Genomic DNA, 27,957 nt, shown 5'->3' on the forward strand with positions numbered 1-27,957 from the left:
GCCAACGCCTCTGCTTTCTATTTATTGTCTTTTTCGTCTTCTCTTTTTTTGGATTCTTTTGTTTTGCGCTTTTGGCGAGCGCAAAAAATGTATTAAATATTTGCACAGCAGCAGCAAAAGCAAAAGCCACAGAGCAATTTTTGATAAAGAACTTGTGGATGTATTTCAGAGGGCCCTCTCCATTTCCATTTTATTCGCATTATCTTTGACGCTCTCAAATTGTTTCGGCAAACAAAGTCAATCAGAACTTTGTTGTCGAACCTACATACTTTTATTTATTATGTATACTATTTGGTATCACCCGCCTTTCTTTATTTAAAAGTAGTACAAATTTGGAATTCAAACAATGATTAGATAGGAACGAACACACTTTCATACAATACCCAAATTATTTCAATTTTAAGGAATTATAATTCGACAGTTCATTTAGCTTTACTTGCTGCTAATCGTTTTTACATGTATTCAAATGCTTAATTTGGCTCAGTGTATTATATCTCTGCCTTTCTTATCGTTCTGTTTGGTCATTGAAAGTGCAAGGCGTCAACGTCGCTGCACGCATTTTATTTCCCAACCTCTAGAACGCACATTTATTATGCATTTAACGTTCCCCGCTGACGACTGCAACTATCGACCCCGCGCCCACCGCCCCCTCGCCGACGAACGCCTCTTGCCATTTAAGATTCGCTTTCGCTTCCCCTTTTATTTCAGCGCACTCAGTAAAATTTCCATATTGTTTGTCAACCGCGGATTGCATCCAGGCTCGGTTTCGGTCCCTGAATCGCTCTCCAAATCGGAATCGGAGTTGGAGGCGATCAACAGCTCCGTATGCAGTCTGCATGCAAATGCTGCACTTCGGATCGCAGCAGCACTGAGCAAAATAATATTTATAAAATTTATTTTATTTTATTATTATTATTATATTTTTAAATAAAAAAAAAAAGATGTACAAGTTCTCCTTACTTCATGTTTCAAATATTTTAATCTGGCCTCGTATATGCCAGTAGATTACGAATATTAAGTATACGCTTAGGTGGCAGACAAACAAAATGTATCTCTTCTAAAAATGTTTTTTTTTTTTTTAAAGTATCTTATATTATGCTACATTATTTCTCAAAGTGCATGTCCCGCTGACGGAAAGGGACTGCGACGGGGGCCGGACAGAGCAGGGCCCACAGATATCGTCAGGCAGTTCAATCACATTGCACAAAAGTTCGAGGTCAGTTATAAAAATAAAATTAAATGCCCTCGCTGGTCGCGTTCCCCCCACTCTCCTCGCCCTCCCCTCTCAACAGTGAGCTCTTGGATGGGATTGGAATTGGAATTGGATTGGGTTTTGTTTTACATTAATTTCTGTTTGAATGCGACAAAATGGGTTTCTTTGTCTTTGGCTAGCTGGCTGGCTGGGCAGGATCGGTATAATGGGGTTGCTGCACGCAGCTCCTGCTCCTGCTCCTGTTCTCTGGACCGCCATGGGACTGGGCACAAAGGGTATTGTTCGGGGACATTGCGGGTCACTCGAGTGGAAGTAGGCCACTGGAGTTCTGTGTAACTTGAGCACCGTCCGATCGGGATCGCCGATGCAATTGTGTAATGTGAGCCGCGGCAGGGCAATGACTCCTTTCCCAAGGATAATGGAGGAACTTGGTCGCAGGGCAGGAAATTAATCCGTTGCCATCTGCCAACTTACTTAGATCAATACTATCAAAGTATTGAGCACTTTTAGTTTGTGGTGACCCCAATCTAGTATGTTTATGGAGTTAGGGAAAATGGTGACCCAGACGCACCGTTTGAGAGCTGCGATTTCTGCGAAACCTAAAGATGAGATACAGATGCATAATAAATACGGCACCCGAAAAGGCAAGCTGCCCAAAGAATCAATGTCCATTGATGTACAGGAGGACGTGCGCTACTCTTCTTCTAAGCTCGGCTAACCAAGATATTGTTTTTGGCCAAGAGACGGGCCCAGACAGTCGCTGACCGGTGGAATGCTGTTGAACTTAATTTCGGCTGGCCGTACCGCAATGAAATGAAATTTCGATCATTTCCAGGGAATTCATGCCACAGATTTCGGCGCAGCGCGGCGCGGCGCGACGGTCGCGGCCATGGCCGATCCTCAAAACAGACCAAAGCCGAAAAACCAGGGCCAAACTAGTTGGACGGGCTGCCCTCCACTCCGCACTCGAGTGTCCCAAGGATCCCAGACGCAGGTTCATTAACTTGTTTGCCCCGCCGCGCGGAGGCTGCCTCACTTTTTTTTTTGGGGCCGCCGACGTCTTGCTCTTCAGCATCCACCATCCACCGTCCAGATTCGAGATTCGAGCATCCAGTATCCAGCATCCGCGACGAGACAATAATGATCTTCGCTGGAAACGCGAGCCCCTTCACCGCCAAAGTCCCCCATTCCCCCTGCAAAAAGATCCTCCTCGCCGGTGGTGATGATGGTGACTTAATTGCCGCACCCAAATGGCTGAGCTGGACTAGGGATTAGCACGAAAAGTATTCGATTCTCCAGAGCCGCATTGGCGGCTCTCCAGGGTATGAAGTCAAGTGAAAATAGTGTTGCTTGAGTGTAAGGTGCGGGAACTGAAAGATTTCTGTGGAAAAACATCGAACTTGATCATTAACCCATATAGTGCGTTTTTGTGGAAGGACTTGTGTGTTGGTTTGCACTAGTTTAAAAACTAAAAATAGTAATGGATAAGCCGCATTCGAAGCACTTAATTATTTTTGCTTTCTTTGAGCCAAACCAGTTTCGAGCCAAGTTTCAACTCAGATCGAAATGCAGATGGTGGAACGGGCCAAGCCCTATGATCCTTGTGACATTTGCTCATTTTTCACTGTCGCAACTCGCTGGCCGATAAAGTGGAGCACATTGTACTAGCCTCTGATTAATATGAGTTGTGGCCTGATATCGCTGCAGCCTTGGCCGAAGTCGTTTACTCAGTGAATCACTTGGCCTTCCACTTTTTCCAATGCTGGCTGGCACATGACTAAGCAGACCCTTGGGGCATGACTAAACCGAAGACAGTGAAAGATGTTGCTACACCTTGCTGTGGAGAGTATTTCTCAATCACTTTTGCTGCAAAATATAAATCTAAATTACACCCAAAGGATTCGAAATGCTGTTGTTTCATAACAACCCATGAGCCATACAAAAATTGGAGATCTCTAAATGCCTGAATGACTCTCAAAGAATAAATTTCAAAAATCACGAGCACTCAATGACCTTTGATCAATGTGCAAAATGATAAGCCAATGTGATTCAGTGCTTTAAAATTTAACAAACGATTGAATAGAACCTAAAAAATAAACAAACAACCAACTTCATATTACTGAGCAAAACTTTTGAAACGAGTGCAACGTTCGAGCATCGGTCGCACATCCTTCAGGAATCGCAGGGCGTCCAGAAAAGGTAACAAGTCGATGAGGGCCTGGTCGCGACTGCCGACTTCATAGGACTTGATGAGAATGGCGTTTCCCACATTTAAACTGCACTCCTTGCTGGAGTTGTCCAGCAGCACAACATTGGACAAATCCGGGCAGGCCTGCAGTACGGATTTGGACCACACTCCAAACTTTTCCATGTAATGCTGCCGGTAGAGGCGACTGTTCAGGATGCCCCGTCCCCTGTCCAGGAAGTCGAGAATCGGAGAGGCATATATCTCGGCTCCGGATGTGAAGACAGTCAGGTCGTACCACTTGGATACGCGATCGAGGAAGTGATCCAAATAGGGGCGCTTGTAGACATAGATGGTGGCTCCATAGGCCCCCAAGTAGAACTTAAAGTCGTGCGCAATTCTCGGTTTATTCTCCGGTTTCTTGCCCCTCTTTATAAACCACGACGTGATCATGGTGTTATCCATATCCAGGACAAGTGTTTTCCTGGCCACGAGACTCAGTCGGCTTTTGGAAACGGGCGACAGGCGATCCTCACTTTGGTAAATGATGGGAGTGTACTCCATGAAATCCCTATAAACCCTCTCCAGAAAGAACCACAATCGGGGAATCACCACACAGGTGATCACCATCACCAGACCCATTGTGGCCAATCCAAAAACGCTGCATGGATGCGTTAGGTGGATTGGTAATGAAGATTGGAAGTGGTGTGTTGGTTCTACTTACTAAATAATAAGGAAATCACTTTTGAGCTGCATCGCATGATTTTAAGAACAATATGCTTGCAAAATTAATTGTAATAGAAAAGAGTAGGAAAAACAAAGATACTAAAATTTCAATAAGTAGTAACAGAAATAGTAACAATTATTGTAGGGAGTTTGATTATTGAATGAGACCCACCCCTTGACAACAGAGTCGAAGTCGATTGCTACCTGATTGATTGCACACTGGAAAAAAAGTTTGGGGAAAGTTGAGGAGGGTGTTGCCTACCATAAAAATGCTATAAAGCACCGATCATCATCATAAAACTCTATAATGTGTTCCTGAATAAATCCCATAGATAAAAATGGAACAATGAAATCTTCTTTCACGATTAGTCTGCAATTTTCCTCATTATTTAGGTACTTTACAGTTATGGATATATAAAATAGTTATGTACCACAATCTAGTTGGTTTATATCGTATCGTATATGCCCCAAATATTGCGTATACGTCATGGGGAGCGGCGCATGCGAAGTGCGGTTAAGAATGCCATTAATCAATTTCGCTGCGACGTATATAATTTTCTTCCTGTTTGGATGTTATTAATCAAGCCATTGCCGATACCATATAATTTTCTGGCCGTGTGGATATTCGAGGAACTTGCAGTTCCACTTGCAGTGGGTGTTAAACGATCGGGATGTGCGTGTGTGTGTGTGTGTGTGTGTGGGGGAGTAGCGATATAAACAGCCGTGAAATGCAGTGCCAGCGCTGACGCACAAAGACGAGGATCGGGATCGGGATCGGGCTCGGGATCGGGCTCGGGGTATATATGCTATGTATGCAATATATGCTATATGAGGAGCAGCCACAGCACTGGCGGAAGTTCGCCCGGCGATGTCACTCGTGTAAAATATGGCACTGGCCTTGGGAGCAGCACGCACAATGTGACTGCGCCGTCAAGACGATTAACAGCAGAGGAGGCAGCCAGATCAGCCGGAGCTGGGAGAAATAATAAAGAGTGCTGCAACTGCAACTGTGGCCATGAAGCCAGCGGCGTCATCCAGAAGGAGAAGGAGCAGCAACATATTGTGCCCATCTGGACCTGGCCTGCACGCGATTGGGATGGAGTGCTAACGAAGTTAATTTTAATTAAATATAACGATGGATTTTCATTTGGAACTTATTTATTTATTATCACTATATTTCGATTAAAACTAAGCTTAAAATATGGCAAGAGGCTATGTTTTTTACTAATGAATTAGGTATATTTTATTGCTTACTTTTGGAAACTTTCATTTAATGTAGAAGCACCCATATTAATTGTAAAGTAACTGGAATCTTCCATGACAAGGTCCACCCCAATAGATGGATCATCCCACTCATTAGGTTTCTTCATCGTCTGAGAGGAGCAGAGGTCCCGAGGCTTGCGTTTTTGCGTTTTTGCGGTGACTGTGGCGTCTGCTGGGTGTCAACATTTAGCCGCATGTTGTGCGGCTGCCACAACTGCAGTTCCCCAATTCTGGATAAAAAACACGCCGTCAAACAGAAGGGTGAAATTAACTTCTGAGTCGGACGAGGAGCTGTTCTTAGCACCCGCATCCAGGCACATGTGCTGTTCTCCTCGACGTGCGACATTCGTACAGTCGCCGAGTCAATCAGACCGGAAAATATGCACAAATTCCAATGGCTTTTGTCATGTTGCAAGGCGATTGTGACTACATTTTTGCCATTTCTATTTCCCGAACAGCGACTAAAACAGTTGTGGCCATTAAGTTAATGCTATGAATGTAGTTACTGTTCTTAATTTCCCTTTAAATCATACAAAATAACTTACTAATGAATGAACCAAAGTCAATACCCTGTTTAAAACACATTTTCTTCCCTTAGAACTTTGTACCCCTTTTATATTTTTAATTGCAAATTAAAGGTGCCAAGTTTATGGGTGAAATTTGCGGCAAGTGGCGCCATTTTCGGCGCGGTGTATGGTTATCACAACGCTTATCTCACTTCGCGATTGTCGGGACCTGTAAACGCGATTTTGTCAGCCAGGTTTTTTGGCTGCCAGCACTTGACGTGTGTTAAATTAGCATTAAACAATAATTTTGTGCCTGCTTTTTTTTGGCTTAGCCGCTGTTGTTGTTGCTGTTACTGTTGTGGTGAATGCAAAATAAATTGCGCATAAAGTTTAATCACTTTGACTTTGCACAACACACACACACGCACGCACACACACTTGCAATGCCAAAAAATAAAAACGCACAACAAAAGATTCTCCACACACAGATACAAATACTGAATACAATATCGGCAGCAGCAGCGCAAACCAAAACAACAACGACGAGCCCAGTGGACAGTGCAAAATAAGTATAAAAATAAATAAAAAAAGTTAAAAAAAAGAAATAAATAAAAAATACACAAGGCGAAGGCGACGATGGCAACAGGCAGAGCGAGCGGGATGCAAATAGAGTCAACAACCTCCAGTGCATTACTCACTTTTAAAGACCGTGTGTGTCCTTCAACAAAAACTTTATCTCTGTCCCTCACTCGCTCGCTCTGCATCTGCATCTCGGCAGCTCTCGCTCTCGCTCTCTCGCTCGCTCTCACTCGAGCAGCGCGATTCGTTTTTTACTTCTTATAATTAAACAATTTTGCAGTTGCACTCCCCCAGCGCCCCCATTTCGTACTCCCCCCGCCGTCGTCTTTTTCCGGACAAACAGAACCCGAAAAAGTTAAGATCACAGAAAGAAATCGGATCGTAGTCTAACAATGGATTATACAATTATAAGGCGACCGTAATCTAATTAAAAGATGAACCTATTTTTCTGCTACTTCTATCCTTAAGCTTTAAAATTAGAATAGTAACAGAATTTACCTCTATAGTAGTAGTATCTTAACCAAAGAAATTCTTAATCATATTATCAGCACGATTTTTCTCAAAGTGCCATTGTTTTTGATCGCCATGGTCTTGTTCTTGTTCCCGGAGATTTGCACAAGTGTGCAGAAGACAGTCTTCTATCTCCACTTTATCGATGGGGCTTCGGAAAGTTTGTCGATTCCGCTGCTGCGCATTTTGGCGAGCTGCGAGATGAATAAACTGTTGTACGCTTGCGTGACCTGTTCGCCATCTCGGTTGCTCCTCCTGCGCCCTCCTTTCCTCTCACTCTACCCCCCTCCCCCCACGCAAAGGAAAGAGACGGAGCGATTGCCACATCCGCCCTGCATGTTTGTGCGCTTTTTTGTGCGGCTAATGTCATTGACTGCAATTTGTTAGCAAAGTATTTCGACTGATAAACAAAATCTACACGATGCCAATGAACCCGGCTCTCTAAAATCGCCATCCGAAAGCCAAAACAACCCGAAATTGCAATTTGCGCCCCAATTGGAGAGCAACTAGGTAGGCGTGTGTAACAGAGATAGCAATCGGGTCTTGCACTCGCACTCCCTAAGGAGCAGGGGTGGATTCTAACGGGGGTTTCGCGAATTCTTCTGCAACATATACATATGTATCTGCACCTTATGAGAGTTTCCACTGAGTTCTAAGTTGTGATATTCTAAGAGTTAGTATCTAAACTATGTATCTTTGTATAATTTTTGTTATTGGTCTGCTATGACTCCCATAACCCCTTTTTAGAAGTGCCTTTCCTTAACCGCCTCTGCACATGAGCACAGGTTGGCAATGCCATAAACAAAGAATTCCTTTTGTTTGTTGATTCGATTTTTGTTCTGCGATCTTTTTATTTCTTTGCAAATTGTATTTTTATTTTTAAATAAACAAGCCGAGTTCATTGCATTCGCCAGAATAAGAATATAACAAATACGGCACGAAAGGCACTCGACAACCGACAAAAGTCGCAAAAAACAGGAACGTCGACTGATATACATGGCGTATAATTAACGGCTGCGCGTGTGGAGAGAGTTCAAGTTAATTTATCAATTCTTTCTTTTTCGGGACCTAACAATAACCGTACTTGCACTTAAGTAGGCGGAGTGAAAGCCATGTCATTAATACATACATACATACATATATAGAATCAATGAACTGATTAATTGCAGCTGTGCAATGCGGGTGACATAGTTTACTCGATTAATTATGGTAAGTAATAAGGGTTTTAAATAATTGAAAACCCCAGCACTTGTGTGTATTATATAACGATGATTTAGCAGCACCTCCTTTATTTTTAAAACCAATCCCTTCAAGTGCGAACAGCTATGTTTTCCGCTCATCTGGCGCATTTATCAGATGGTGCCATATTTCCTCGGAGAAGAAGAAGGCATTGAATGTCAGTGGTGCTCGGATTACACTAAAGTCGGTCAATAACTTCGGAACCCTGCACAAAGCGTTTAAGTGACCACAAGTGATCAAGATGTTCCTCTTGTTGTTTACCCCCTTGCCAACTGATCTTAAGCTTGGGATGCCACGCTAGTTTAGTTGACCGGTTTAATGACTCGAACTTAATTTGCGCCCTCGGAGAGAGGAAAGTAGCCAGCAAAAAATGCAAGCCGAAAAATATGCGAAACAACCAGGCAGACAACACCCAACGGCAAAAACTCGGCCTGGAGAGAAAGAGGCAGTGGCAGCGACGCGTCTGGGAGCTTACAATGGCGGTCGCAACACTAGTGGCGCTTGTAAAAAGAGTCATAACATCAAAACACCAAAAATGGCATTCAAAATTATGCGGCAAAAGAAGTAACTGCAAAATATACTGCCATAATATTTTGAAAAATAAATTGTTTCACCCTTTTTGGAGATCTTAGAAACTTTGATCACTAATTGAGTCACTTAGCATATTTATGATTTTTAAAAATAATTTAAGATTCATAACATATTTCGACATTCCCAATGGTATATAATAAATAAGCAACCTAAAGCGTAAGATCCCACAATCTTGACCGCCATTGTGGAAAGAGGGGATCTGCGTGAGTGTGCGTGCGTGTGTGTGGAGAAGGGGGCTGGAGTGGGCGGGACAGGCTGCAGGAAGAGCCCCCCAGGCGAGCGTGTGTGTGTGAGTGGGTCGCCAAAACAGACAAAAAACGAGGAGTGCATACGTGCAGAAGCAGCAGTGCTGCCGCTGCCCCAAAAGAACGATGCTCGAACCGAAAGTAACTCATATTCGCGGCTGCGAGAGTGTGTGCGTGTGCGGCGACGGATCAGGCAAATATATAAAGCGGCGATCGGGCGATGCAAACTGCTCATTCCGTCGCCGTTCGTTCTGTTCGCTTTACTTTTCGTACTTTTCTCGCATATTAAAAAGTCAAACAAAATAATAAAATGAAGCGATCGCACACACACTCACGCACATATGTGTATGTACTTGTACATATATATATGTATATATGCATACATATATATGCACGCAATGGCCGCCATTGAAGCCGACTGCGCTGGCGAGAGTATAAAAGCATAAAATCACTTCGTACTCGGGTTTATTAAAACCAAAACTGTGCAAGTGTCAAGATCGGTTGGCAGCAGCAAAAAAAAAATATAAATAAGAAATATCCAAGGACCCATAAAATAAATAATCTCAATACCAAAAAGTTCTAGTGAAATTCACAATTCTGACTTGCAAAGTGAAAGTTTGGCCATTAAACGTACGATTAAAATCCACAACAGCACGATCAAAAATAGTATCAAGCAATTAGCGCAGAAAAAGTAAGAAAAAAAATGAAAAAAAAGAAACGCGACGCGCCCGCAAAAGCGAAAAAAAAAAATTAAAATCGAAAGTGTTCTACTGACATGGATTACTTTTTGCCGCCCAAACTACAAACACAACAAAAAGAGCAGCGAAACTAGCACTAGTTTTTTCTATTCACACATTCGGAGAGTGAGAAGAATCGGAGAGAAGGAAAGAGAGCAAAGGCCGGTCCGAAATAGAAAGCACTACACTGGAAAATCTGTTATACTTAATAAGAATGCAATGAAAGTAATACGAAACACAGATAGCTTATATTACTCTTCAAACTCTCGGTTGTTATAACAATTTTAAGATAGCTTAGTTGACATCGAGGTTAATTTTTCGAGTTGTACTTGAAAGCCAGAAATGTTTAGATAAAAAACATTGAAATTAAAATTAGATAGAAAAGATCTAATATATATAGAAATACTCCAGGGTATTGCCCAATCCATACAAATCGAGATTGATTCTAACCAACCAAACGTTCTCGCCGTGTAGATAGCGATCTCTTCTATTCGGCGGTGTACGTGCACTTGGCCATTTGTCTCTCCATTCTCAATTTTTCGCACCCCGCTCTCGATTCTCTGCGCTATTCTAGCAATTCTAATTCGCATTCTTGCCGTCTCGCTTTGAACTTGAACTTTAAATGCACAAACCATAATCGTGTATGTTATGTTGTTGCTGGCCGAGGGCGTGCTCTCGCACTCTGGCAAACATTGGCTCTACGAGTTTCTATATATACGCAGCGCAATCAGTTGCGAGGCGGCACTCGTTCCATTTGGGCGCTCGACAATCGCCCGCTGATCAGTTTTCGACTGGCTTGCAATTAATTCGGCTCTTGACGAGCCCCAAAAGTGAAAGTCGCGAGTGAAAGACGTGGCAGTTTTATATTAAAGAAAAATCCGAAAACGGGCAGCAGATCAAACATGAACAGTACGCAAAACACGAAATGCGAAACGGCGGCAACAAGTTAATAAATTAAGACGGCAAACGAAAAAATCCAGATTCCGAGCACTGCAAAGAAAGTGGCACAAATGCTTTGCTTTTATCATAAAAAATTCGCAAAAAAAATTTACAAATAAAACGAAAGAAAAGCTGCCACTATCCAAATCTCACCGTTCTTAAACTAAAGTTTCCTTTTAAATCTAGCCTCTACTAGGCTTTGTCTGTGCATTCGAAAGCCGATCAGACATAGCCTATAAGAGGTTAGGTGTACCAAGGCGAACAATCAGCGAAAACGGAATCGATTACAGTTTTGGAGATCGAGAAAGGTGGAGAAGAGGCGACTGCCTGATAAGCACTGACCCTCCAGCGATCGCCAATCAATATTACTTTCCACCTACTATCTCCCCCTTTCAGCTGGTTTAATTTTGGATTCCCCCATCTGGTTTGCCTATTTTCCCCTGGCCTGCGTTATTTATTAGTTAATAAACCATTAATGTATACTTGAATAAAAAGGCGTTTCTCTGATTTTTGATGAGTGTGCGTTTTCATGGGACTCATCGAGCGATTATTGCGAGTCGGTTTGGCGACTTGGATTTGTTGATTTTACTTTGTTCTCGGGTTTTGCTGGCCACACAAAGCGGATTGGATTTCAGTTTATTATCGCATTCGGAGGCGCCAGTCTCCAAAACAGCTGGTAATTTTCCAATACATGAATGGCAGGAAAATCCATCTGCGTCGTCATGAGAATTCTATGTGGTGGAGTCCACCCACGATGATATGTATTAGATTTGGGAAGATTGTTTTAAATAACAGTAGTTTTTCAATCTACTCGTATGAATGCGATATTAATAAAGAAAAATGATAAAAAAATATTTTATCCGAATTTGTCTGTGAATAAGACAGGCATATTTACAATTTGAGTAAATTGCTTAAAATATGTATGTACATGCATATGTAAGGAAATATTGGTCGCGGAAGAAAAGCATGGTCCGAGCAAGAGCGCGACAAGAGAAGCAGCAGAAGAAGCGACAGCGGAATAAAAGGACAGAGACAAGAGAGAACAGAAAAGGCGGGATTCGGTGTGTGGAATTCACCAGAGATAGCAACACAGCAAGTGTGTAGTAAAGCCGAAAGTTGTTAAAGGAAAACCTAAACGTTGTAATAACCGTGTGATTTTCAATTGTTAACTATAATAAAACTCTTACATGTATTTTTCATAAAAATAGGATATCAAGTTGGTACGACATCGAAACAAAAACGATGCGAATAGAATTTCCAAAGCCGCATAGAGTTTTTCGATGATGCACCCGTAATTAAAAATATTTTTAAATTTTAAAAAGTATACAACGGTTGCACTGCTTGTAAAAGCTTAAAAAGCTTTTCTAGGGAACTTTCATACACGATCATTTTTCGAACTGCTTTAAGTAAGGTAAGGTTAAGTAAAGTCGATGTAAAATACTTTACATAGACAAATAAACTATAGCGTGGAAAGATACAATTTCTTAAATAAATACGCACAAACTAAATGTTTTAGTTTACTATATAAGTTTTAATAATTTTCTAAATTGTATATTTAACTATCATTATATTAACATTAAAATAAAATATTTTTTGACCCACAAAATAGTTTTTTGAATATTGAACAAATTTAGTTTTAAAACATGTATAGTCTAATTGAAATAGGTTTTAAATCTTAAATTCGATAAGTCTTTTGGTCCAAGAAAAAGCTTTAAGCTTCTCAGGGCCTACTGTGCTTCTACTAATTCTTTCATGAAGTTTCTGCAGATGGCTCCTCATTTGTGGAACTTCAATGGGTCGTTTGCGAACTGGAAGTTGAGTTAACTCCCACATTGGCAATTCATTGGCTTCTGTTGCCTTGGTTTATCTGCACAGGCTGCACATAAAACACGTTCGGAATGACCGAAAATGCGTATCAGACAGACAGTCTACCATTTCGGTGGATTTCTCACACATAAAATCCGAGTTGAAATCGAAGACATTAACCGAAGGAAAACGGATTGCAGCGCAGCATCGTTCATGTCTTCCCTAATGGCTTGTACATGGCACTTGAGCACTCTGCCGTGCCGTATTTATGGCCTGCACTCTACCATTTGCTTTTGTCTGTGCACAGGGAAAAAATTCAGAGAGTAAAAAGGATAAACAAGTTCCATTAAAATGAAATACTTTTCGGTGAATGCAATTTAGTAAGTGATAGATTTGAAAAGCCCTATAGAGAAACACAATTTACCAGAAATTTTTAAGCCTCTCAAGCAATATTAATGTTTATATCTTGAATATTCTAAGAACATCTGTGACATTTTATTTTTCTCAATGGTCACAACAAATTAATGTTGTGAAATTCTTTAATGAACAAGAAGAAATATTGTTGAGTGTGATTTTACTATTTTCCAGCTGCCGGCTGCGCACGCGGCTTATGCAATGTGCAATGTGAGGCTCATCATCATGGGTCTAGCCCGAGTACATGGGCTAACATTTAACCCACATCCAGCTGATGGGTCCGTTCCTGGACCATTGGCCGCGGGGAATGACCTTCCCCCCATCTCCTAAGCCAGCTTCTTCCGCGGAATGTGTTCGAATTTGTCGGAGTTAATTGAGTGACACGCCCACCGCGACCAGTGAACAGGCAAAACAAATGATTGCAGTTAATTAAATTTAAGCAAAAGCCCTGCCAGCAGCTACAAACAGCATCAACAGCGTTACCAATTCATTGCAGTAATAAATTGACCCACTTTCGAATCTGCAACCTGACCCAACTACATGGCAAATGTAGAAAAACAACAAGCGCCAAATGTATATATAAAAAAACATACACAAAGCCCAAAACAAACTTGGCTGTAAAATCGACAAGCGCCAAACAACAACAAACAAGCCAGAGCAGCCAGCAAACCAGCAAAACAAACTCAACACTTTAGTGCAACAGTTTAGTGTCAGGCAAAACGAATGACTTAAGAAACGAACGCGACCGCCCGACGACAGTCGCCCCAGTCGCTCACCCTTCATCCATACCCTCTCCCGCCCGCTGAGGCCGTCTGCACGTGATCCGCCGATCAGTGATGGCCACTATTGTTAACCAAAATGCGGTTGGTAAAATTTGCATATAAGTTACCGTAATTGTATCGAAAACTAGCGGATTTTTTGCACACAATATGATATTATTTCTTTTCAGCTGTGAGTTTAGACAAATGGTCAGTTATTTCGCCTTTAAATATTACAAATTAATTATTTCTTTTTGTGTTGAATGGGTGGTTAGAACTATTGTACATAGGATTATTTTGATTCCTTTTGGTTGAAGAGCATGGAAAACTATTATATACTTTAATTGAAACTATTGGTAGTTGCTAACTAAGTAGAATTTCGTAATCTAAATGCTAATGCTAAAAGCATTTTTTTGTAGACGTAAATTTCCTTGTGAATAGCTGGCACCTGCTGAAGTGGAACAATTTTCACGATATTCGCTTTAAAACGGCCAAATTCGCCACTCTGTTTGCCCGACCAACTGCACCACACACATTGCACACACGAGTGTGTGTGTGTGTGCTCTTCTCGAAGCCAAGAAAATTAGTCTGAATCGGAATCCGAATGGCGCGCAGTAGCCAAGAGGGCGGACTCGGTTGCAGTCAGCGCCAATTCAACTTCAACTTTGAGCGGCAATTGTTCGCCACCAGCCAAGGTACCCAAGAAAATGGGGGGGAATTGAGTAATTGACTTCATTGGCTGCTGCGCCGCTTTTTTCCTGTGGCTTCGAGCTGCTTAGGTAAATTGCAATACTCTGCAGGCAGATTAGTTGCGGAAACGGGGATGATTGGGCAAGTGCAGACAGAATCATTTGGGCGGTTTTCGAGCCTGGGAGAAGGGGAAGTAGCTCAACGGATTGTTGTGGGTGGAGTGGCGGTGAATGGGATATGTAATTAAATTGGGCCATTTTTTGTCACTGACAAAATCATGTCACGAATAAACTAGTTACTACTCAGTTATTTAGGTAGTTGTTCCACAAATTGCATACTCTTAAGTCAAATAATTAATCTGATGGCTTGTGAAAGTAATCATGGATAACATTCAATGGAACAATAATATCAGCCAATGACTAATAGCTAATTAAAATAAATAAACTGTGATGATAATCCCCCCTTAATCGAGCGCAGTGCACTCGAAAGCCGTCTTGCGGGGATTACTATGTGAAAGATTCTGGGGTGCCAGCAATCTCTTGGCCACCAGCCACTTGTCCGGCTCAGTTCAGTCCAGTTGGTTTCCAGTGAGGCGGTCAGTCGGATTTCATGCTCTAGATAATAACGTGCAGTTGCTGCGAGTGCTTTGAATGCAAACTTTTGGGCTGCTTGGCAGCTAAAAGGCGAATAAAAACACACACATGCGCACGAAATATAAATTAAAACTTGATATTTTATTGACTTTCAACATTGGACGGGTTATTACCCGTCGAATGGAATCTACACGATTTAATTTACCGAGTGGATTTGAAAAGCAATTCAAATGCGAGTCGGCCAGTAATCCAACGGCGATAAAAACCCAACTTCCATTGTCTGCAAGGTGTTAAATATTTGTTGTATAATCCGCTCCACAAAAAACACAAAAACGAGCAAACTGTGTTGGGGTATACAACTTAAAAATCGATTAACATCGGCGTAATTATGGACATAATTTTTGGTGATCAAGTGTGGCAACAACAAAATACCCCTGAATGAAAGCGGTAAATGTCAAGAAATTAGCGCAAATATATATGTATGGATATGTATATACGGGCCACAAAAGGTATATGTATGCATCTGTGGGTATATCAATTTTGAATGTGAAAATGCTTAAATACCAGTGACCAAGTGCACCCTTGAACTTGAAATGATTTAGGGACGACTTAAGCATGGCTTAACTTTCACTTTTTCAGCCAGCCTAAGACCGGCTTCTGATCTTCAGAAGGGTTTTCACACATATTTGCATTATCTTTTGTTTTCTTTGGGGGAAGGCAAACCGGGTAAGACCAGCCATGTGTCTTTTGGTCCGAACGCGGTGCGTGTTGGCCCGAGCTGACAAGGTCAACACCTTTCGTTTCCTTTTCGGGTTCCACTGGCGATCGCATATTGGAAATGAGCCAACTTGTAGAGCACTCGACTTAATTGACCAAGTGCAGCCGGTAAGAGATACGACATTGCTAGTTGCCACTTGTTAATTAAAATATTTGAAGTAATTACATAAGCAAAGTCAGCTAATTACCAGCCACTCGAGACTCAACCAACGCCAATAGAATGACAAATGTCCGGGCGCCAATAAGATAATCAATCAGCTAGTCTATATAGTCTATTATTAGATCTCTTCGGTATTTGGTCATTTAAATACACACTCATAAAGATACCTTGCTCCCCCAGTTAATGTGTGTTATTTAGATACTATTTTCTGAGGCATATCTTTAAGAGACCATAAAGTGAGGCCATTTGATGAGTTCTTAATTCGTGATTCACACGTGAACAATTTAGGGCGATCGCTCACTAATGGATACTTAAATTGTAGTATTAAAAATACATTGTACGGTATCAACTTAACTTCTTCATTCAACTTAATCGCGTCTCTTGCCCTTGAACTACAATAAAAATCCCAGACCTGCCAATCCCGTCACATTAATCTCGCTCCATCAGCCAATCTGTATATGTATCTGTGTATATATCTGGCTGATAGTCCATCAAGTGGGTGCTCAATAAGTCATTTAATTAGCTAATCAATCAGTCATCCAGTCAGTGACTTGGGCTCTTCGAAGCCTTTGCATTGTGTGGATTGGGAAGATATGTTTATATCTTCCGAACTGATCCCAATCAATAGCTTCAATTTGACCGCAGCTGCCGTTGCGCCTTTAATTAATCCAGTTTTAATGGAGTGTCTTGGCTAAATTAGTTTGACATTTAAGCCCAGGCAGTTTCGCATCAAACGGCCGGTGGGTCGGTGTCTGATTCCGTGTCGGCTGTGGATCCACCGCCGGTCATAAATTCGTTGTTCGCGCTCATCATAAATTGCCTTTTAGAGCCGAAAGAGCAACGGCAAATGTGAAAAGAGCAGTGTGCGATGCCTTTGGCATTCAAATGACCAGAGTCTCTGACTTGGCCAAAAACCCCCAGATACTCGGGGGCTGGTAACTCAACCAGTTACCACTTGAGGCGGGCGGGCTCCTAATCAGACGTGTTTGATGAACTTGACGCAAAGTTAGCAGTTGGCCGCATAGCCAAGTAACAAAACCACAAATATCCAAATTAAACAGAGACGCTCACACAGAAGATACCCAAATGAAACCAACAACAAAATCACACCGAATTACCTAAAAAGAGAAATGAATAAAACTAAAAGTTGTTCTCATGCTAATTTAATTTTATACGTTTTGTGGTGTCGGCCATTGCTCGCCTTTATTTTATTTTAATTATGCTAATTAAAAACGAGAAAGGAAGGACAGCTGGGCGGACAACTCAAGACCTAGAATACACTTAAGTTTATCACCTAAAAATCTGCAATGGGAATTATATGACTTTTTGATATTTGATAACCATTAAAATCAAATCGATTTGAGAACAGGCTTGATACACAACTATTTCGTTTGGGTATAGAAGAAATTGAATAGCTTCATTTTTAGGAAAACAGATATACCCATAGATAGTGTACATATAAGGGGTGATAGAAAGAGAGCTCCATCCAGAACTGGTAATTGAAAGCGTCACACATTCGGCAGTTGAAACTGGCTAATCAGTATTCGTCCATTCGCCTAGCCATGAAATTCGAGATGAAGAGCCTACATTTTGAATACTCTAATAATCAACTGGCAGCTGGAGCTTTATTCTCCGAAATGGAACCAGTTGGCACCACCAAGCTGCCAAAAGCAGCGAGTCCACCACACTTGGCGGAGTCTGCAGCTAAGTAAACCTACCTCAATGGCCATCTCTTTTGGCCATTGCGAATGCAGCGGATGTATCTCTGAGATACAAGTGCGCTCCGCACGAGAGCGATTCAATCCATTCCGCTGCGATGCGATCCGCGTATAAAACCAATTTGAGCGGCGGCCTGCGAACCAGTTGAGCGCCGACTTTGCAAACGTTTTCACGTCTCCAGGCCAAAAAACACACACCGTAAGCTAACGAGGCCAACACAAATGCATTGGCCAAAAAGACACGGCAAACAAGTAAAGACAATTCCAAACGAAACACTTTTCATTTCGCGCCTGTCTTTGCGCAGTTTCTTCTGACTTTGCTGGCTTTGTTTGGCTTTGTTTTGGCGCTGCCTTTTTTGCGGACCAAGTCAAGTGTTTGGGCCAAGTCTTTGGGCCGTTTTATTCGTTCAACGGGCGCTTGAGCGAACGGTTGTTGCTTTGTCTTTTAGCTTTGGCTTTGTATCTTTGCATCCGACGGATACGCGATTCGATTTGAGCTGTGCCGCGACTTTGAGTGTGTGTGCGTGTGAAGAAAGAGCTATATTTATATATACATATATATAAATATCTATATATAAAATATATTTTGTTGCCGTTTTCTGGCTGGTGAAATAGCCATAGCAATCCGCCATCGTAATAGCAATAGTTTTTCCAGTGTTCATTACATAAAGTATCGACGCCAAATTTAAATATCTCTGTATATACGCATGCCCAGCGAGAAAATCTTATGCAAATGCGTTTTCAAAAATAATTAAGCGCCAGCCTCGAGATTTGGCAAGAAAGTCGTTTGCAGTGCCTCAGTGACTTGGGATTTCTCGGATTTAATGCGGATTTAGTTCGAATTTCGGATATTTGGATACGCAGCCGCAGTGCAACCTCTAAATCAAGGTAGGCCCTCGGCAAAGTGCAGCCTGCAAAACCCCCATTATATAATGCGTGTGTGTGCTCCCAATTCGAACTGGCAAACAAACAAAACTTACATAACGATCTGCGGGCCACGCACATAATGATATATCGCTATCGGCGCCATTAGCATAATTCAATGCCTACCAAAACACCAAAATCTGTCACAAATCGGAGCACTTTGCGTAAGCGGCGATCATTACGAGGCGTTCGAGTGGATTTCTTAGTTCGGGCTAATACCTTAAACTTTGCCATTCAAATAACAATGGTGCGGTGAATAGCCATCGCATGTGCGGCATGAATATGCAAAAGAACAAGTAAACGAGTTGCTCAGCGGGATATCTTAGAGATATCGCCTGATCTTAGTTTAGACAGCGGGGAGAGATAGCTTTTTTTCTAAATATATTTTTCAAATTTAAAGATAACCATTAAAAGCAGTATTGAAAAATGGTGATAAATAATCGCATTCGTTTATTTTAATTATTTGCTAGCATTTATGTTTGCATGTCAAAACAATCTTGATCAATAAATAAAACACTGAGGAGGCTAAGGCGGAACAATATATATATATTTTGCTTTATTTATCGTCTAACAAAATGGCCAAAAAGGGGCTCTAAAAGTTCTCATAAACTAATTGGCATACCCATCCATATCTCAACTACTTTTAGGCTAATTGGAACGCTAACCAATATTTTAGATGATTTTATTAAACCTTTTTGGGAAATTTGATAGTTTGACCTTATGGCTAAAATAAACTTGATATGCGATAGCACTAATTAGTGTTAATATTATGCAAAAATCAATTTTGATAATTTCCAAGCATTTTTTTCAATTAGCAAGTTCTGTTTGGTGTAGCTGGTTTCGGTTTGCCTTTATTTTTTCGCGTTAGGTGTAGGAATGTATAAATTCTTTGGTAAATTGTATAAAAACAATCCGATGGAGTCACTTGCATTTTCCGTTCATAGCCAAGACGAAGCCAAAAGCTGCCATGCAATCGATGACTTGGACAAAAATAACTTGTTGCCTGCGATTGTTGTTGCTGCTGCAGGTTAAATGCAACTGCCGCAGCAGCTGAGAGTGCATTGAGATTGAGAGTCACAACAGCCACCCGCTTATTTTACACTCAGAGAAATATATAGTAAATACCTCAAGCAATTGGAAGCATATCAAAACAGTAAATTTTACACATAAGCTTAAAGTTCCTAATAGGAAGTGATAGCTTCTTAAATAAATAATAAGATGTTTTAAACATTTGGAATAATTTCTTTGAAAGGCTCTTATTTAGTTTATTGATACAATTCAAGAAGAACACTGTGTTAATGTTGTCAAGTGCAGCTAGGCATCGAATTCTTGGAAAATCTGCGCATTTTTAGCCGAGTATCTGTGTCTGCGATGGCGTGTGTTTTTATTTATTTATCTCTTATTTTTTGCCAACATATAGGTATGTACATCTCTGCGTTCAATTGCACATCAGCTTACAAAGTATCCGTACCCGCAGTTGTAATTTATTTGCATTGTTTAGCTCCGTACCGTTTTCTTGTGTGGCTGCAATGCGACTTAAACTACACAAAAAAAGCGGCGATTTACATAAAATTTATTGCTGCCACATTACAAGTTAGTTAGTTAATGTTGCCCGCTGGCTGAATGGCTAAATGCCTGAGTGCCGCTGCTGTTTAATTGTGTGAAAAGTGCTTAATGCAACGTGTGGATTGGATTGGATTTGCCCAAGTGCCGGCACATCACGTATACGACACGTGGCGAGCCTTGAACTCGACCAAAAGGGTTTCGCTTCAACCGGTTCGGCTTACATTCGCAATTGAGAAATCAAACCAGAATCTATTGGCCACCTCACCCATTGGCCAATCGCGATCAAATGCCAAGTGAAGTTGTTTCCAGAACACATTCATTTTTCGGCAGACGACAGTGTTATATATAATCGCACAGATAAATTATTCAATTTATGTTAACTAATTCTTTTAAATTATGGATTTACCGTTTGCGTCACAGTGCCTTTATGGTTGTCGCGGAAAGATTTTAAAGTGTGCGATCATAAATTTGGTGCTAAAATGTGCAGAGCATTGGAACTTGTTATACGAGAAAATGAAAATAAATTGGGGTATTAAAAAAAGATCAATCTTAAAAACAGGCAGGCTTTTTTCTACTCTGCAAATACTTCCGATATTCCTAATCCGAATTAGTATATTAGGAACTAGACTAGCTTAATTATTTTCACAAGTTTTCTTGATAGATGTTAAGCCTCTTAGCCACTTATGTCCTTGTTTTGTTTTATAAATAGTATGTGACTAATGTTAACAAGAATCGATGGCAGGCTTAAAAGTTCCCCGCGCTCACGAACAAATTTTGATCTCAATATCACACCTCTTCTTGCAAAAGAGCCAACAAGTCCGACAAGTTTAAGGCTTAAGATTTAATACAAGATTGCGAAATAAAAAAAGGTATAAATAAAAATATAAAATGCTGTAGCCTTTGCAAATAGTTGGTTTCCGTGGCAACATCAATGTCTAATGATTTTGATGGTTTTCGTGGTCTTGTATCTTTGTATCTTTCTGGGATGCAGGCCTAATCCGCACTTCAAAGGCAGCCAGAGGGCGAATTCGCACTACAAATTGGATGAGTTGCGATCTTTGGCTGGTCGAGGGTTGTCAGATCTATGAAGTGAGGAAGGGCAACTTCAATGAGATGTTACCGTGGCGAATCTAAAAATATCAGCTTAAACTCGGCGCTGGGTATCTGCCCAGATAACCGAGATATTTCATCGGCATCATCAGCCAGCCGGTGGTGATGGCGGTTATGCCCTTGTAACGATTGTTATTTCTGGCGAAGCACAAAAGCTGATATGTTAATGACGGATGGACATCGTCTTGGGATCGAAAGACCCATACTTGGTGGTCAAGCACAGGTACATCTGTATGTGCAATCGGTAGCCGATCGATCTTTTCTTTTCTGGCAGCTGCTGATGGCATTTAAATCACTGAATTGGCATTGTGTGATCGATCGGCATCTCGCTGCGTTTAATGGAATTTTAATTAATTATTAGTTTCGTGCGACCTTTTGAGGCCGCTTTCCAGCTGCCCACCGCTACTTCCTGAACGCATATTTTGTAGGGTTAACAATGGGATTTAGTTAAAGACTCTATTCATTGATTGCGACTGCCGTGGAAGGTTTCTCTGCTAATGCCACAATGTTCAATGTTCTTTGCAAGCTACTGTTGGTGCGATAAAAACCTGATCCATTCATTATAAATGTTTCTCATTTAATTGGTATTTTTTACAAGTATCCAATGTCCATTGAAATATGGTTGCTTACCCAAACAAGAAATTAAGATGCAGTAATTGATTGGCTTATATTTTCCCACTGCCAAACGAGTTGTCACCTGACTTTCTTTAAACTTGAGCATTGAAATTTAATTTCCTCTCCATGCCAAGCGGTATTTCCAATTTAATAGATCTATAAATTCATTATTTATCGTTTGAGTCCGAACAGTTTCCTTAAACTAATAAGTTGGTGTAAACAAAAAATAAGCCATAAAAATATGGTCATAAGCTGTCAGGCTTTTTATTGCTTAACTTAATTATTTTGTCGGACATATATCAATTGGATTCAAATGTTATGTGTTTTCGGTAGGAAAGTAATCGCATCATTAATGGTGCCACTCTGTATCAGCTCTGAAGATGGGCTTAAGTTCAATTTAAACATTTATCGAAATTTAGATTTGTAATTGAAATGGGTATAATAATATTTATAATAGTGCTATTACACGATGTACATCATGCAATTTCCTTAGGTTTAATTGCTTTTATATAATCTTGAATATTAATATTTTAGTGCTTACATATTGTAAACAATTTGATGATGTCTATGATCTGACACAATCGTATTTTAATTAAATATTGAAAACCCCTAGGGCTTTCTTCAATTTATTTTTTATGTTTTCAATTATCATAAAAGCGGTCAAAATGCTGTTTTCGTTTTGCGCAAATGTAAATATGCATTCGAACATATAATTAAAGATATAAGCCTCAATTTTCCTTGGTAATTTCGCTGTCGTCGTTTTCAAACACGTTAAGGACGTCTAACTTTGTTTTTAGTAAATTATGTTAAATTTGTGGGCTTTGGTGTAGCTGTATAGTTTTAAGCTCGCTTTGATTGCTTCGTTTTAGTACAAGTCCGCGTTTAAGCCGGTTTTACTGAGCCGAGCGATCAACTTGTCATCTCTTTTTTGGTTTTATTTTTCCTTGTTGATTTGCTGCTGGATATGTGTGTATGTTTGCGTTTTTAGCAATATTGATTTTTCGCATTAAGCGCATTTCTGCGTACCGAATTTTCAAGGCCAATAATCGTCGTTGTCTGGATGAGGATGAGGAGGGGGCGGGGGGCGGAAGTGGGCGGGCAGGCCAGGGGGTTGCTGGTCAAGCGGGTTTTTCATTTGGATCGCGGCTCAATTAAACGGCAACCATTTATCGTTGTCATTTGTTCGCGGTATTTCACCGTGCTTTTCCGAAATCGAAATGTGTGCAAAAGTCCAAGTTTGAAGTGTCAACGCTGTCGGCCTAATCAATTTGGCTAACCGCTACTTGGGCGTCGGATGGGATGATTAGGCCATGTTTGCCGCCCGGTTATGCAAGTGCTGGCCATCTATCCGAGATCAGAGATCCGAGATCCGAGACTGGAGATTCGAGATCCGATCCCATCCGATCAGTTCCGGCGGAGCGGTGCGAAGCGGGGCGTGGTGGTGGCAATAAGCCATCTCAGGTGTCGTCATCGCCGGTTTTCAACATATTTCTGCAGCTTTTTATTTTTTCCAGCCATTGTTGCCGCTGCTGAGCGGCAGTTCCGCCAATTAGCGACGCTTCCGCTGCTGCACACACACACATGCGCATATGTACGTGAAATAATTTTCCCCGCTTTTCCATTTTACTTTCTTGCCTATTCACCTCACTTTGTTGCACATGCTGGAGCAGAAAAAAGCGCAGATAAGTCTCAAATTGCCTCCTCTCGGTCTTGTTAACTTTTTTTTTATTGTTTAATCATCGATAAATATATTTCACTCACCAGTATAATTCCAAAAAATAATTTCCTGGTAAAATTAAAAAAAGAACGATAATTTAATATAATTTTGATCAAAAGTAAACATTAATTCAACCATTTTGCCATAAAGCAGCAGGAGTAAAGTTTACATTAAACTCAAGGGCACCACTTTCTTTACCCGCATGCCGTTGCTTCATAAAGAAACAATTTAATTTGATAAATTTGCATAATTTACAGAGCCAAAATGCCATAAAACATTGCGCCCTCGGTTACGCGTCAGAAATTAACAAATTAGTGCGATGTTTCGCAAGGCAACGCCAACAAACTTCCGAATTAGCCACAAACCCAATCAACGAGAGTCCACTGAAACCCCCAATCCCAAAAAAAAAAAAAAAAACAAAACGAAACGGCCCGAACATAAAATGTAAAATGAGACTTTCAAAATGTGTTTCCAAATTGAATGCCACACATGCCCGTGGCATGCAGATGGCCCACAGCATTGTACTTGCCAGTTGCATCCGAGGAATTCGCTGGCCAACAGAATCCGGCCACGAAGTCAACCAGCCACCGCCAATTGGTATTGATGGACCAAGCCAGATGGGCTCTCTAGAGCTCCGAGTCTGGCAACTATGGTCTAAAGTCTATAGTATAGAGGCAGCAGTCGCTTCTCACGCTCGTCAGAAAATGTCAAAAGTGAGGATGCCATGAATATTTGGCGGGGATGCCCAGGGTGAGGAATCTTCTTCTTCTCTCAAGCCAGTCATCAACGAAGACTGAATGCCCTTGGTAATATTTATGAATTAGCAAAGTTTTCATCAAAGCACTCAATCATGCTATTTAACATCCCTTAAAATGGCAATAGTTTTCTTTTATATATATTTTTAAATTATATTCATTAACTTAAAACCACTAAGCCTTCCTTAACATTCCTTAAACCTTAAATAGTATTATTAACAATAAAACAAATGTTAGTGCATTGGTATCCAACTACTTAACGCTGCGAAACAAAGATGTGTGAAATCCGTTCAAATCAATTACTTCGCGGCCTAAAACCTCTTAAGGATTTGTAGGCGTCATTTGAAGCTGCTTGAGTGTTTTCCCATTAGCCCGAAACTTCGAAAACTGTCTAACCATTTTGCGGAAACCGTCAAGAGAGAGATTCAAGAGTGGGCTTAATGCGGCATTTCGAGGGGAGCGCGCTTTGAGCGGGGTTTTAACCAATTGTCACAGGCGCCATCGCCAGCTCATGGCCATTGAAATGACGGCGAAAGACGAGCTGCCCAAATGGACAGGGTTCGGGACAGCTGGATGACTGCTGTGTCATCTTGGAGGCGCCTCTTTGTTCAGAGGCGTTCATCCAGGGTCCCCTCTTTCCAGCAACGTGCCCATGCCATCCATGAAATTTTTACCAGTTTTGCGTGAAGATGGCTTTTTGCTCCGCCTGGCACTGATGACCTTATACGTCGCCTTAAGACTGCCTTCACTTCATCACGGAGCTGAGAGACTTTGGAGGGATGGCAAAAATGTTGCATATCATTCATTTTTGATGCAGTCGCGAACCCAACTCCTGGCGCTGAAAATTAGTTGCGAGGGAGGCCGAGATAAAGACAATTTACGATTATTTCGTCTGGCTTGGGTTTCGTCTTTCGTGGCCTTTTTGCCCATCGACAGCATCTACGCATCTGGCGGCCATAAATTGCGATAAAATGTCAAGGATTTACTCGGGGCCCAGGTGAAAGACTTGGATTAACCAAGGGAATCGCCAATGCGAAAGGGTTGACAATTTAATTGAGCCCACAAGGTCGAACATGGCCTTCTTTCACTCGCTGCTAAAAAACACAATCGGCCATACAAATTCGAAAATAAATCACTCACTTCGCTGGAAAAAGCAGTAAACAAGTTTTTGCATAAGTGAATTCTTTTTTGTCGATTGAATCTGCCATTGAGACTTATTGACTTTTAATGGCGTTTAAATCATTTCAAACGCGCTCTGTTAATTTGGCAACGTATGATTGATGTGGTATTCGGCTATTATGACATAAATATGTTTTCGATTTCGTTGAAGGTATAGAAAAGAACTTTGAATGGCAGCAAAGTGGGTCAGCGATTGCCGACACACATATCCTGTTGGCCCAAACAAGGTGCGGATTACTCACTTTTGGAGTTTTGGAGTGGTTTTCAACTGGTGTCAGCTGCATATCGGGGAAAATCAATTAGCAGAGATGATTACTGCGAAACAGAAACATCCGGCTGACGATGATGATGAGTCAGTCCAAAGTCTTGGCCGCGTGGGTTTGGCATGTAAATTGCGTCTAAGCCTCGTCTGGTTGGTTTGGTAATGAGCCGAAAGCCCACTTCAACCAGTTGATGAAGGAAGGAAAAGATGTGACCAAGTTTGGCATTTTGTTTACAGAATTTCATAACTAGCGAGTTATATCTGTTTATATTCTTCAAGATTCAGACAACAAGTTATTTATTTAAAGTGTTAAATTAAGTAGCAATGTTGTAAGGCCTGCATTTCTTTACTATATGTTATTATTTATTATTTAATCCCCGTTGAATAATGTAAAATAGCCTAATTCAACATATTGTAGCTCACTGCCATTTCGACTTATTTTGTTTTCTTTCTTTAAGCCCGCTCCCCGTTTTAGCCATGTGCCGGCCATAAACTGAAGACACGCTTCCTAATTGAAAACAGAGCCAGCTAAATGGACGCGTAGCAAGAGGCCAGAAGAGCGAGCGAGAGGGCGAGTGTGTGCGACAGAGAGAGAGAGAGAGAGAGAGAGAGCGAGTGCGAGACGATCGTGATTTGGATTTTCAGCGTGATATCAAAACGGAGCGGACAGCAGTCGGTCGGGAAAAAAAACAAACAAAAATCACGCCAAAATGTCCAACACCACAAAAATGGTTTACAGTTATAGAATTTTATGGCTTTCCGGCGTTTTACTAGGTGAGTAGTGGCCTCAATAAAGACTTCAATTTCCAGTCAAGTCGAGACGGAGACACAAATTAAATGCTAAGTGCGTCGATTAAGCCACTCGGTTAACGCAAACCGTCTGTCATCGGTCATTGTTTTGTTTTTTTTCCCCCCATTTTGGCCCACTCAGAGTGTTTGGGCCATGCGTGAGCCAAATAACTTAAGAAATTGGCCATGGTCAATGTGGGCGAAAGAGGAGGAAGACACCTGGCAGGCCAACTGGGGGAATTGCAGGTGCAAAACGTTAGCTTTGGCTTGAATTTACAAGTATCTTTTAAAGAGCTTCCTTTGTAGTGAACTATGTTAACTCATCAAGTATTCAAGTTAAATGAAATCTATCTTTTTGCATGGTAATTTTCAGGTCCTATTTTGCTGGCCGCCATTGCGGTTCAAGGCCAAGAGCCAGCCAGTCCAGTATTTCAAAATCACAAGACGAAGGAATGGACGAATTTAGATAATATCACATTCTCGTTCGATTGCAAGAGGCGTTCTGTGGGCTTCTATGCCGACATGGAGTACAATTGCCAGGTGAGTATCTCTCTCTCAGGAAAAAGAAGGGAAAGAAGCTTAATCCAAGCTTTGAAAGAGAGTTTTCCAAGAGCCTAAAAGTATACTATACATGTGCACTCGATTCAACAGATCTTTCACATGTGCGACGAGGAGGGCAATCGGATTCCCCATCTGTGCGCCAATGAGACGAGCTTTAACCAGGAGTACAGAATCTGTGATTGGGACTACAACTTTAACTGCACAGAGTCACCAGTGAGTTCTATAATACCTCCATTTCTTGAAACACATACTTATGAGCTATCTCATACCCTAGAAATGGTTCTACCTGAACGAACTGACCTATGCCACAGATCCGCCAGATGAAGATGACGAGGATTACTGAACGATTTGCACTTAATTAAATATTTATTGTGTCTCCAAAAGAAGCAAACAAACTAATTAAATTAAACGCCGTATGCAAAACGCTGAGTAATTGTAACTGAAAACAAGAAAGAAAAAAAGTGTGAAAACCAGTAAAATTCCATCCAAATGAGATAAACTAATTTAAGCGCCTTGTTGACGATTTTGTTGAGTTTCGTTTTGTACCTTTGTATTGTAGTCTAATTAATTGAGTCGTGCGAGAGGAGTCGTGTTGTGTATATAATGTATATAGAGATGGTCCCCAGTTCCATTTCCATTCCAACTACAAATCCATTCTATAACTATAACTTTCCATTCGATATGCCCGGAACAACCTCGGATGGGTCCGCCACATTATTGTATAATTTACAAATAATCTTCGTATTTGTAAGCAATCTTAAACCGAAATAATAAAAACAAATCAAATTGCTACGCTAATGCTCGCCCAATTAATTGACTTAACAAAATGT

General features: G+C 41.1%; 3 protein-coding genes across 4 annotated transcripts; 2 read left to right on the forward strand and 1 right to left on the reverse strand.

Annotated features, from left to right (window-relative positions):
• Positions 1-3,251: 3,251 nt before the first annotated feature.
• LOC6736612 (CTD nuclear envelope phosphatase 1 homolog) lies at positions 3,252-4,287 on the reverse strand. The gene is made up of 2 exons (XM_002083433.4): positions 4,123-4,287; positions 3,252-4,059 (listed from the first exon to the last, which is right to left on the reverse strand). The coding sequence occupies exons 1-2, from the start codon at positions 4,152-4,154 to the stop codon at positions 3,330-3,332; spliced, it is 762 nt and encodes a 253-aa protein (XP_002083469.1). The 5' UTR covers positions 4,155-4,287; the 3' UTR covers positions 3,252-3,329.
• Positions 4,288-7,671: 3,384 nt separating this feature from the next.
• LOC27206937 lies at positions 7,672-8,885 on the forward strand. Its single transcript, XM_016182709.3, has 2 exons — positions 7,672-8,191; positions 8,297-8,885. The coding sequence occupies exon 2, from the start codon at positions 8,608-8,610 to the stop codon at positions 8,851-8,853; it is 246 nt and encodes an 81-aa protein (XP_016030201.1). The 5' UTR covers positions 7,672-8,191; positions 8,297-8,607; the 3' UTR covers positions 8,854-8,885.
• An 8,876-nt stretch (positions 8,886-17,761) lies between these two features.
• Positions 17,762-27,940, forward strand: LOC6736614. Of its 2 annotated transcripts, XM_039293384.2 has the most exons (6): positions 17,770-17,848; positions 18,305-18,537; positions 26,236-26,551; positions 26,940-27,106; positions 27,218-27,340; positions 27,402-27,940. In XM_039293384.2, exons 3-6 carry the CDS (start codon positions 26,488-26,490, stop codon positions 27,468-27,470), a joined length of 423 nt encoding a protein of 140 aa, XP_039149318.1. In that variant the 5' UTR covers positions 17,770-17,848; positions 18,305-18,537; positions 26,236-26,487; the 3' UTR covers positions 27,471-27,940. The 2 variants fall into 2 exon arrangements, with proteins under 2 accessions (XP_016030203.1, XP_039149318.1); XM_016170764.3 differs by lacking the exon at positions 18,305-18,537 and having other exon boundaries at positions 17,762-17,848.
• The last annotated feature ends 17 nt before the right edge of the window (positions 27,941-27,957 follow it).

The sequence above is a fragment of the Drosophila simulans genome, chromosome 3L, assembly GCF_016746395.2.
Source record: "Drosophila simulans strain w501 chromosome 3L, Prin_Dsim_3.1, whole genome shotgun sequence".
NCBI lineage: Eukaryota > Metazoa > Arthropoda > Insecta > Diptera > Drosophilidae > Drosophila > Drosophila simulans.

Excerpts from the sequence above, each read along its gene's own strand:
- LOC6736612 (XM_002083433.4), bottom strand. The coding sequence starts at position 4,154 with ATGCAGCTCAAAAGTGATTTCCTTATTATTTA. Across the intron at positions 4,060-4,122 it reads AGTGATTTCCTTATTATTTA|CGTTTTTGGATTGGCCACAA; the intron begins GTAAGTAGAACC and ends GCATCCATGCAG.
- LOC27206937 (XM_016182709.3), top strand. The coding sequence starts at position 8,608 with ATGCGAAACAACCAGGCAGACAACACCCAACGGCAAAAACTCGGCCTG.
- LOC6736614 (XM_016170764.3), top strand. The coding sequence starts at position 26,488 with ATGTCCAACACCACAAAAATGGTTTACAGTTATAGAATTTTATGGCTT. Across the intron at positions 26,552-26,939 it reads GCTTTCCGGCGTTTTACTAG|GTCCTATTTTGCTGGCCGCC; the intron begins GTGAGTAGTGGC and ends GGTAATTTTCAG. Across the intron at positions 27,341-27,401 it reads TTAACTGCACAGAGTCACCA|AAATGGTTCTACCTGAACGA; the intron begins GTGAGTTCTATA and ends CTCATACCCTAG.